General features: G+C 35.3%; 1 protein-coding gene across 4 annotated transcripts in view; it reads left to right on the forward strand.

Annotated features, from left to right (window-relative positions):
• The window catches only part of ERBB4 (erb-b2 receptor tyrosine kinase 4), a 1114677-nt gene that overhangs the window by 1075224 nt on the left and 27094 nt on the right, over nt 1-12359 (forward strand). For all 4 annotated transcript variants that reach the window (XM_046644934.1, XM_046644936.1, XM_046644933.1 and 1 more), the window contains exon 25: nt 1266-1436. In XM_046644934.1, the coding sequence (XP_046500890.1) occupies nt 1266-1436 (171 nt within the window). The remainder of the gene's footprint in view (nt 1-1265; nt 1437-12359) is intronic.

The following is a 12359-nucleotide window of genomic DNA, read 5'->3' on the forward strand; positions in this document are numbered from 1 at the left end:
ACTTATGGAAAGAGCCTTTTACTTGATGTCAGAACCACCTCTAAGCATCTTCCCTTGGTACTCGTGCCTCTGCTGTTGAACAACTAGGTAATTATGATTACCCAGATATATAACAAGGCCTTCATCCTCAGACAAGCCTTCTAGCACTCTGCTTTTTATTAACTTTAAATGGAAGTCATGTTCATTATTATAATCTTTCCTTTTCAGACTAAATCAAAGATGGATTTTTGTTTTAATCTTGCCGATGTCTGAAGAGAATGAATTAAAAGTATCAATATATTGACATTTAACTTCCTAGAAAAATATTTTTCCATATGTTTTGTTTTGGGAGGTATTCAATATTCAAGCAATGAGTTAGATTCAAACTATTATATATCCGCATGTACATATGTAGATATGAATTATATGTACATATGAATCAAATAACAGGTCAAAAGAACATTTTTACCTTTAGCACTAGAAAAAGTGGATTGGATAATGTAAAAATTGTAATATGTTTCTCTATGATTATTCTTACCTAAACCATAAACAAATGAACCTTGTATTACACTGAGCTAATTTTCCTCAATAAAACAAGGTAGCCTTTATCTTCATATCAATGGTCTGGTATGCAGATAAAAGCCAGGTTTTAAAAGATAATGATTTCCAGCTGGCCTTTTCCCAAATTAATTTTCTTGAACAAATTATTTACAAAAGTATCACATAACTTTGAAAACATAAAAATATATATATGATAAATAGGTGAGGTAAGAAAGAGTATAATAAGCATTTTGGTACTTGCACTGTGATTTCGAACGCTATCACTTTAACAATTTTGTGCTATAGAACAAATCAGGGAGCCTATGCATCCTGATAACTCTACACTATCAAACCAGTGGAATAAAATAAAGATTGATAAGTCAATTGCCCTTTATTATTTACTCTTAAAGTCACAGCCCAAATGCCATCTTGCAATAAAGCTTACCATTATTCTCAGATCTGAAATGGATTACACCTTCCTCAAAACAGCATAGCATTCTGCTTTATTCATCTCTAATGGCATTTACCACATTTTTCTTGTATTAAATTTGTTTATCTTACCCTGTCATATCTAAATATGTTAAAGTCTTCTTTATGCCTGGTAGCTGTGCTAAAGGATTATTTTTTTAAATGTGTACATGAATTTTCCACCATTTATTTTGATACTACATAAATTTGCTGCAAAGACCACAAATTTAGATGAAGGAAGAATCACTTTTGTCTGTGTCTGATGGGCAATCCTCTAGGGTGATGATCGTATGAAACTTCCCAGTCCAAACGACAGCAAGTTCTTTCAGAATCTCTTGGATGAAGAGGATTTAGAGGATATGATGGATGCTGAGGAATACCTGGTCCCTCAGGCTTTCAACATCCCACCTCCCATCTATACTTCCAGAGCAAGAATTGACTCAAATAGGGTAAGAAGTAATTATATACCACTTCTTATATTACTTATGAGAAACAGAATCATGAAATATATTATAAGCACTAAAATTATGAAATAATTATCTAGCTCAAATCAGTGTGACTCCTAGATTAAAAACATACCATACCAACAAAAGATATGCCAAGTTTGCCATATGTAGTTAATTTTGGAAGACAAGCATGGGCGATACAATATTCACTCTGAAACATCCCCAAGATTTCCAAAGGAGATAAGCTTTTTTGTCTTAAATGAGGTAAGCCTTAATTTTTAAAAATCTGCAACAAATTCCAACTAATAAAACTGTACGTTTATAAGTAAATGAAAATTCTTACCAAAATAGGCTTTCTACTTCTCTTTCTTAATAAGATGATATGACTTATTAGTCAAGAAGTAATACAAGTACAGCTCTCTTCATTCACTTAGAAGACGTTAAATATTTTCTGTCAAGTTGAAGTAGAAACAGAAAACTGTGCAATCCTTGAACTAAATCAATCACATTCGGTGGACTGCTGAATTGTTTCTAAGATATAGATTTAAGTTTTGAAAGAAGCTTCTGAAAAGAATTTACATTTCATTTTAAATATTAAGCCCACTCTATATGAATACCATTCTTTCTCTGAAAACTGTCAATCCGTGTGTTCATTCATTTATTTTTAAAAATTCATTCATCGTTCTTTCAGTATGTATTGAGTACCTCTGCCTGTGAGGCATTATTAGACACTTGAGAGTCAAAGAATTTTGACATAAATCCTGCCTTCAAGAAATGCCCAGGTTAATGAAAGAGTCACACAGATATAGAGACAGACCACAGCATGATAATTGTTATAATCAAGTGTTCACTGGCCAGTATGGAGAAGCAGTAAAATAATGTTTGGAATCAATTTCTCCCATTGATAAGACATAAACACCATGCTTAATTTCTTCTAGAAGGCAATTCTTTTCTCTTACTCGCCTTCTCCATCTGAGAACATCACCATAGCTAGCGGAACAAATAGCATCCTATTTGTCTTGATCATGAGCATAAGAAAACTTTCAAGTTGCTGCTCATTCTCTAAAAATCAAGTTATTTGCTGTATTTCAGATTGACAGCAATAAGAAAATAATGCTCACCTAGAGTTTACCATGTATCAAAATATATATATAAAGTCTCTTAATCCTTACAGCAATCCCATGATTATTATCTCCACCTTACAAATGAAGAAACTTGTCACAGAGTTAAATGATTTGGCTGGTGTCACACAGTTAGCCAGTGGAAGAGCAGAATTCTAACGTAAGCAGTTGCCTCTACCACACATACTGTTGCTTCAAAGTTATTGGAACATGTTATTTTCATGCTATGGTTGTTTTTCTTGGAATCAACCTCAGTGTCTGAGATACATGTGGTTTGAGAAATTTCCCAAGTGATTTTCTTATAAAATGCATGCCCCAGCCTGTCCTATGCCTTTTGCCCATCCATCCCCATCAGGAGGGTCTGAGACAAAAGAGGCAAAGACGGAGACCTCAATTAATTTTTGTTTTCTATGAAAAATATGTCTTGCAACCCAACGGGGAGGAGATATAAGTAAAAGTCTTAAAAATTAAACCAACTGATAGATATTGAACATCAGCTTTTTCTTTATGGGAAGGAACGACATCTAAGATGTGTAAAGGAGGCGTTTTTTTTCTCTGTACACTTAGTGAAATGGTCAATTATAACTTTGGTATTTATATTTTTTTGTGCCAAATATATATTACTTTCATTAAAACAGGGAAATGTCAAGAAAATAGTTTTTCTTTCTTAACATGAAATGTTATAAAGGCCAGGAGCTTGAATCTTTTCTTTTCATAAGGATCCTCAAATTCTAACTTTCTGTTTGTTTTAATTTATGCTCAGTGCAAGGAATTGTTCATAAAGACTTGAGTTAATGGAACTAATGAAACAAAGTAGAAGCCACATTAGAAATGATTTGGCCTTTAGTCTTCATCTCTTATTCCACATTATTATTTAAACAATGTTATCTGTAAATTTATTTTTACTTTTTCAGGTCCTTGTTAAAGGAATTGTGCTTAAATATCATTTTATTTTCATGCACTAAAAAGCCTCATTAGGGGCCGGCCCGGTGGTGCAGCCGTTAAGTGCACACGTTGCACTTCAGCGGCCCGGGTTTCACTGGTTCAGATCCTGGGTGCAGACATGGCACCCGCTTGGCACGCCATGCTGTGGTAGGCGTCCCATATATAAAGTAGAGGAAGATGGGCATGGATGTTAGCTCAGGGCCAGTCTTCCTCAGCAAAAAGTGGAAGATTGGCAGCAGATGTCAGCTCAGGGCTAATCTTCCTTAAAAGAAAAGCCTTATTAGTCATCTGTATTTTCCTATTTTTTTTCATCTGGCTTTATGTAACTTTTATGGTAATTTCTAATATACGTAAATGCTGCCCCCCATTCTTTCCTATAAAATTGTTATATTATCTTATAGGTAGAAAATAAATTACTTTAATTTTAGGTTCTGTGGCCAACTTATGTGGTAAGGGAGTATCTTAAAGTGAATTTTAATCAAATGTTTTTGAGTATATTTGCTGAACTTTGAAACCAAAAAATAATTCAGTTTTTAGATACAGACTCCTCACTAGCTGAGAAGCTTTAGATAATGTTCTGAATATCTTTGCAACTTTTTTCTCATTTGTAAAATAAACACAGTAGTATTTATATGACTATTATGCAATTAAAAAAATTGCAGAGTAGCCAAAGTGCCAGGTAAATAAATACTTATTACCCTCTTTTTAGAATCACCTAAATTTCATTTTTACTTGTTTCCTTGTGAATATCATAAGTAATTACATTCTTTTATAAGGTTTTCTAAACATTATCTGTGAAAAACATTTTATACAATCACTATTTGACAAGCTAATTATTTCTGCTGATGTGTTCTGATAGCAAATAAGTTCTAGAGGTTATTTCTTCTATGGTGCTTTTCATTATTTCAAATTCCGTATGTATTTTGATAAATTATAACCTTAAAACAATGAGTCAATAACCAAAAATAGAATGTTAGGGGCTGGCCCCGTGGACGAGTGGTTAAGTTCACTCATTCCACTTCAGCTGCTCAGGGTTTCACTGGTTCTGATCCTGGGCGTGGACATGGCACCGCTCATCAGGCCATGCTGAGGTCGCGTCCCAGATGGCACAACCAGAGGTACTCACGACTTGAATATACAACTATGTACTGGGAGGTTTTGGGGAGAAGAAGGAGAAAAAAAAGAAGATTGGAACAGTTGTTAGCTCAGGTGCCAATCTTTAAAAAAAAAAATAGAATGTTGATATTTATCCAGCAAGTTGATAGATACAAATGCAAATAATGCTAGAAAACACTCATCTAACTTATAGTTGTCATTATTATTATTATTGTCACACCCCCTTTTAATATTAAGCACTTTTATCAAAATAATATACCGAAAGCACTTAGTCTAGTGTGATATAAATAAGAGAACATGAGAAGCTATCTAACTCATGCAAACTTTAATTCTCTACGTCTGTAAAATGGGGATTAAAAAATTCCTAACAGAATATTGTGAAGATTAACTTTTTAGTATATCTAAGTATGTTGCTCATTGACGGACATGTAGAAGATGCTCAGTAGTGTGGAAATAAACGAAGACCAACCAAATGAGAACAGCAAAGGCTATTTATTCAGAGCTCGCTATAGCAAGGGAGTCAGCCCCTGTCACTTGTGTTTTGACAAAGACTCAAAGGCGGACAGAGGAGTGGGAAAGCTGTCGAGTGGAGAATAGGGGCAGCTGCAGGTCTGCTGAGATTGCAGACTGCTGGCATGGGGAAGCTGCGATCGGGCTGACTAGGAGTGGGGCTTCCTGTGTGGTTGGTTACGGTGCATAGTTGGCTTTCTCTGGTTGGTCCTAAGTTGAAAGTGAGGATAAAAATCAGGGAAGCTGTCAGTTATTAATCAAGTCCTGGCCATTTGGCGCCGATCATTACAGAAGTTATTGTTTAGCTTCCTGGATTGCTACTAGAGATGGCACTCTGGCCTCCTGCAAGTCTGACATACTTGCACTGTATGTTTCCTGGACTGTGTACTGTATATATGGTTTCCTGTGCAGGTTGCTGTGAGTTGTGGCTTTGACATCTACTTTTATATGATCTGGCCTTTGTCCGTTTGTACGGTCAGTCTATCAGTAGGTTTGAGGATCCATTGCCACCTTTCTTCTCTCTTGATATATTTATTTAAATGCACACTACCTGATATTTTCAATTAAATATTCAGTACTGTTTTGGAAATTCTGCATAGATTTTTTTTCTGTTAATGTGGACAAGCTTTGTCTCTTTTTTTGGAGTCACGTAAATTTATGTTTGTTTGGTATAATCAATTTATATTAAATGAAACATCAATGAGTAAAAACGGCTAAAAAATGATGTGGCTTAAGATATTTTAGCTTTGATGATATTAGAAAATTTAGTTCAATGTAGAGGTATTTTTACAGAGGAAGACATAGTTTCAATTGTAGGATCATTCATTCATTTGTGGTGAGTAGATTTAAAGAATAAGTGCTCCACTTCATTTTCAAACATCTCAATGGACTCTCAATTATCCAGGCCAGAGGAATTGTAGCAGCTGCGCATTGGTGGAGCAGGTGACCCACAAGGGATCTATCACTACAGTTTAAACCTTTCTCCACTTCTTTCCAATCTACTGAGAAATAACTATATTAACAGATTTGCATTCTCCTCCTCTTTTTGTCCTTTCTCTCCTAGGATGGGTATGCAAATGAAGTGAAAAACTGGACAAAATGTAGGCAAGATAGGTGAAAGTTGAAGAAAAATAAAGGAATTTGATATCTCAAAAAATCTGATCAGTTCCTAAATAATTGAATATAAGCTTAATAGTTGACTGCTGAGAAAGTACGATTCTATATCCTTGTGTTTGCACCGCTTTTGCTTTGCCTTCAGATTAGACTTCATAACTTTGATAAAGATATTTTAATAAGGGAGTCACACACATTGTAGCAACTTTTGAGATTTTTACTAATTCATTACTAAAAAAAAAATTGAAATCTAAGAAATCTTTGGTCTCCCCAGGAGGATCTATGATATTGTGCCATATATGCTAATGATGTATAGACTAGTAGAAATTCAAGCAAAATGATAATGCAGACACAATGACATCATTCTCAATAATGACATTTGAAACTATGAAAGTTTCAGTTGAGTTTTTACTTTATAGTTCAATAAATCAAAATCATGACTTCTTATTTTTATGAAATAAAAATAATAATAGTTATATCAGCTAAAACGTATTGAGTGCTTACTATAATTCAGGTACTATGCTAAGTGTTTTAAATTAACTATTTCACAAAGCCCTATTAGATAGATACTATTTGTCTCATTTTAAGAGTTAAGAAAATTGAGCTGTGGCAAGTTTAGATAACCTACAAATGATAAGGGGCAGAGTTAGAAATTGAGTCCAGCCTTCAATACTCCCACATGGAGGCCATATTCCTAAAATAACAGAGGGGCCAGAGGAAGGAAGTTTCTTATTTCAAATTTCTATTAAATTTCTTGCGACTTATGGAACTAATGCTTTTCATTCCCTTAATGGTAATTGCATAAAAGAAACTAAGTTGACTGTCAGGACTCTCACATTCTAGAGCTAACTCTTTGACACTTTAGCTTTGGTCATACCACTTAACCAGACTCAGTTTCTTCGTTTCAGTCATGAGAAGATTGAACTAGATCACCTATAAGCTCCTTCTAATTTGAAAACTACCTTTTCATAGAATGGCTTTTCAAAATAATCATTATATTTTATGCATTTATATTTTCTTCTAGAGAATATTTAATTGGAAAATGATGACAAACATTTTAGGTTACCACTATAAACAACTTTTTTTCTCACGTGATTGAATATAAAAGAGAAAACACAAGTTAAGGAAGCATCTCATAGCTAAATGATGTAGTGGGAGAATTTTGCGATGATATAACAAGGTTACACTAGTTGCAATCTACCAGGGATCAATATCAATTTTAACAACAGCTGCTACTTGATGATAAATGATTGTAGTCTCAGGATATTGGTTTTATATTTCTCCCAAAATTTGTCAAGGATTCCTACTTGGTATCCTTGATAGGATGCTTGGGATTTTTTTAAAAATCTAGTCAGCCAGAAGAAGGAACTCTTCCTATTAAGACACTCCATATCACCAGGTATTTTTTTGTCCCAAAGTGTTCGCCATCTAAGTAATAATCTTTTAAGTTGTTCAACTTATTATGAAAGAGTAAATGAATTAATATACTGAATGTTTATCATGGGCTAAGCTCTGTGTTGGGCAGTGAGGGTACAGAGTTGCAAGACAACAATTCTACCCTCAAAGAGTTTATATTCTAGTTGAGGAATGATAATCTGAGAGCAATATGCCAGATAACACAGGAAAGAGACAAAGGAAACCAAATCAGCCTAACAGGCTTAGAAAGTCATTTTAGCTGTGTTAGTATTGGACGATGAGGATCTGGCTTAGAACGGAAGTAGAGTTTAGGAAGGGTAAGTCTCAAGTGGGTCAGAAGGAAGGAAAAAACCAAAATGAAGCAAAAAACTCAACAGAACAAAGGCAAGAAGATGTGTTTTTAAGTATACTTTTAAAATCCTAGTTTGGGTAATATTTCTCTCTTGCACATGCTTGAGAACTCTTTTGCGTTATCAGAGGAGGTGGGATGGGTCTTCTCCCAATGTTCCTATTTTTTGCCAGTGTTGTGAAGGCTTGAAACATGGCTTTGAAATCTCTTGCTTCCCATTAAAATCATCCAACTCAAAACAAAACCCTTATTTGGCCTTCCCGAAAAACAGCTCTCCAATTCCTATCTTCTGTTTCTCCTGCCATGCCTCTAATTCAGGCCTTCATCCCTTAACAGGAATTACTACAATATCACCCTATCTGACATCCACAGTTGTTTTTTCCGCAAATGGGTGCAATTCCACATGTAATGTCTACGTTGTACTAAAGGAAAGACAATATAGTGAAGATTTCAGGCGCCTGATAATTCATCAGCACTAATTCCTTTCACTTTATTTCGTCCTCATCTGTTCAGAGTACGTCTTTCATTTTCATCAATGGGATAAACTTGAATGATATATGTTATATTAGATTTCTCTTTATATGATAGATAGTCCTATTGTCTCTAACAGTTGAAGGATTTTTGAACATTTATCCTAGGAAATGCCATGGTCATTCCAGTTGACCAGTCACTGCAATTTATTTTCCACTACCCTCTAGCTCACATACACAAAATTGCCCAGAGCTGCAAGCATTATTCCAAAGTCAATTTCTTTCAAAATATAGATCATGTTGATGCTTTCTGTTTTAGTTTGGAGGTGTGGTTGGGTAGTTGATTTATTTTAATAAAGAACTATCTCTCCTTATGCATTATACATTTGTCTTTTTTTTCCTCAATAAGAACATAATAGCAAATTGCATTTGCTTATTCTTCCAAGTTCTTAGACGTTTCAGGGATATCAAAAATAGTTCTGATCACTTGGATTTTCCACTAATTTGAGAGTATCCCTCTCCTTCTCAAATGTTTAACATACACACAGGAAAATATCAATGTCCCTTTATGCAATATTTTCTCCAACAATGACATTAAAATCTGGCTATATTATTTTAGTTATACTACTCTTGATAAGCTTTTCTTTTCTTTAAAAAGCATTTTTCCCATTGCTATCATTCTTTTATTTCTCCCAGACTCCCTAAGGATTTTCATAGAGTTTAGGTTGTGACATCTTGTTAAACATCATGATAAACCCTTTATAGTACCAGGTCCGGATTCTTCGTTTAACCCTATATTTAGGAATTACAACCAACATTAAACTATTCTTCAATTTCTTAAGTAACAAAGAGATAATTTTAGACTTCTTTCTGAATCGTGTCTCCAGGTTTCATGAAAACCATTTCTAGCAAGTCTGGACTTTGGGTAGCGCCTCTGTGTTACAGTCAGTTATGGTTTTCTCTACCGTTGTTTCTTTATTCTTTAGAGAATCTGCTTTTTCTGTTGGCAAATGATTGCCTATACACCCTTCAACATTTTCCCCATAATAAATATTACTCTTATTACTTCTCTCTCCAATCTATAAACACTTCTAGTCCTCTGTAGGTTTAAAACTAAATACTAATGCCTATAAACACACGCTTGCCCATTAACAGAGGTGGAGTGTTTCCTACAGCATGGCAAATCAGAGTGACCCCTCCCCGAGGCTGAAGTGTCGATAAGATGTTTAGAGTTTCCTAACCTCAAAGCTGAGGAAGGAGAAGTGGTTGACGGGAAAGAATAAAAATATTTAAAATATGTTATTTACTGTACATAAAGTTTCACACTCCCATTTATCCACAGACATCAGGCTCTCCTTACCATTCTGACAACATAATATTCTTCCCTCTCATTTGCCACTTCCTTTTCCTTCCTTTCTTCTAGGATGTATGTGCTTCTCTGGATGCTTGTTTCAACTAGATTTTCTCTGAATAGAAATATAAAATGTGATTTGTCCTTAGCCCAAGTATGTAGATCAACTCTAAGTACAGTAATTTGCACCACTGAGATGGCCCATTGTAGTATGAGGTGGATATATAAATAATTATATACTCATAGAATGTCAGAGCTGGAAGAGATCTCAAAGCCCTGCTAGTACAAACTCTCTCATTTACAGATGTGTGAAGTGATCCTGGAAAAGATAAAACCCATAGCTCAGTGTCTTTTTTCCAAGGGAGAGCCGGGCAGTCATGCTCTAATCTCATGTCTAACTCTGACACTCAATCCTCTGTGGGTTCTGTCTGGTTTTTTTACTGGTCAAAACAATGGAAATCTTGATTTTGCCTTCAAGTCTAATGAGATTTAGCATCAGTTGGTTTAAAAGTCTCCTGCTGGGAGTGCAATGAGAAGCCAGGGGCCCTGCTGCTGTTTCACCTCCTCCGTTTATTCTTCTGTGAGACTCCCTGTAATCAACAGTTAATGGCTTAGGAGGATCAAATGGAACTGATAGAAACAAAATCGAAACAAAACACCAGGGAGAACAATATCTGTATTGGGACTCAGTAATTACATGCTTGAGGATAAAATGATCCTTACAAGTCTCACAAATGTTTCAAAATTATCAAACACAAACCTAAGTATAGCTACCATTTATTGATCACATATTTATGTGTTAGATTCTGCTCTAAGCTTTACATTTATTACCCTTAATTTTCACAAAAAAGGTAAGGGGAAAAGATTACCATTGGCATTTTACAAAGGCAAGAGCTAAAACTTAGAGAGGCAAAGCCTTTTTGCTGAGGCTTCCAGCTTGTATGGGGAAAAGTGAGATTTGAACCTGGATCTGCTCGGTCCACAGACTATGATTTTGACTCCCACCCTTCATTTGATAAGACATGCAAAACCAATATCTCATCACCAATAAATGACAATTAAACAAAATATAAATAAAAGCCTGATAAGTGTTCAGATGAAGTTCATTAAAAAAATAGCTGGTTCAGATTTCCAGTTTCTTTAATGTTTTTTAAATACTTGGGACAATCTTTATGAAGACATTTTTTTACTCTAGCCTACAAAGTAATATTTCAAAAAGTACCCTCACCCCTCCTCGAATCCTTTGAGGATTCAAAGTCCACTACAAGCAATATAATTATAAAGTCATAGAGTCACTTTCATTCTTGGAACATTCACAAAAATAAGTGATAGCTGAATAATGCTTTAAGGTTTACAAAGAGCTTTGACATATGTGGCATTTTATTTTCACACCAGAATCTCAATTACAGGGTAATTGAAATCCCTGATAGTAAATGACTTGGTCACTTCATTAAGAGCTTGGTCACTTGAGAACCAAACCAGTGTCAGGTCTTCTAATTCCACAATGAGTGACCGACTTATCTATTAAATAGTGTGTCATCTGACAGAACCTCTTGTAGTCATCACTGTTTGTAGCTTCTTGTCTGTACTGGAGTTAGACACTACCACATGGGTTCTTACAAGCCTGAGCCAACATGGACCATGGAAATGTGTCTTTTTTAAGGAAAGTCTGGTGTTAAAGAACATTTCAGTGATCTTTATGAGATTATTCTACCCTTGAGTAATTTTCAGCTAGCATAAGAACCCTTTCTGAACAATCAGACGAGCCTTCTTCCCTTCTTTGTTCAAAAGTGCTAAAGAAGAAAATCAGAGCTAAGAAAGGAAACTAAGAGGAGGGAGGGGCAACAAGAGATGATACTTAGATTTGGCATGTTAATGAATGTTTTATCTAAATTATTTAGATGGTTGTTTTTTAGTGTTATTGCCACCAGATTCCCAGCTCTGCTGTACATTTTTGGAAACATCTCATCAAGAAGCCTATTCTTTACTGTACTAGACCTGGAGAGCACAATTGAGAGTTTCTTTACCCTTTACACAATAGAATTGGGAGATTATCATCAACTTTCTATTCATATTTTGTGGAAGTTACTTAATTCATGTATGTAAGTATGTATTTATTTATTTTTACAAATCCGTCTTTGTCTGCCAGAGCTCCCTGCTCAGGCCAGCTTGCTACGATGATTACTCCTGCAAAGCCTTGAGAGAGAGATGTTCTGTTTCACTCTCAATAAGGACTGATGGCATTTTGAGAGGTTCAGAATATCCTTTGATTGCTCCGTGAAACAGAGGGGAGGAGATGGTTGTGGATAGTGGGGGGTGGGTTAGCTCATCAGCTCTCCTTTGTGCATGTTCTGCAGTTGAACAGACCCTAATCACAAGCATCTTGTGTTTCTGTCCTTCCCTCGCTCACCTGCCCAAATGAAAAGTTCCCTTTTTCAGTTTGGAATTCTGACATATCAGAGTGTTCTAAGGAGAGGCTCATTTATTCTCTGTAGTTTTCACTCAGACACTGTAAACGAATGGCTGTGGACCAGC

The sequence above is a fragment of the Equus quagga genome, chromosome 17 (assembly GCF_021613505.1).
Source record: "Equus quagga isolate Etosha38 chromosome 17, UCLA_HA_Equagga_1.0, whole genome shotgun sequence".
Taxonomy (NCBI): Eukaryota; Metazoa; Chordata; class Mammalia; order Perissodactyla; family Equidae; genus Equus; species Equus quagga.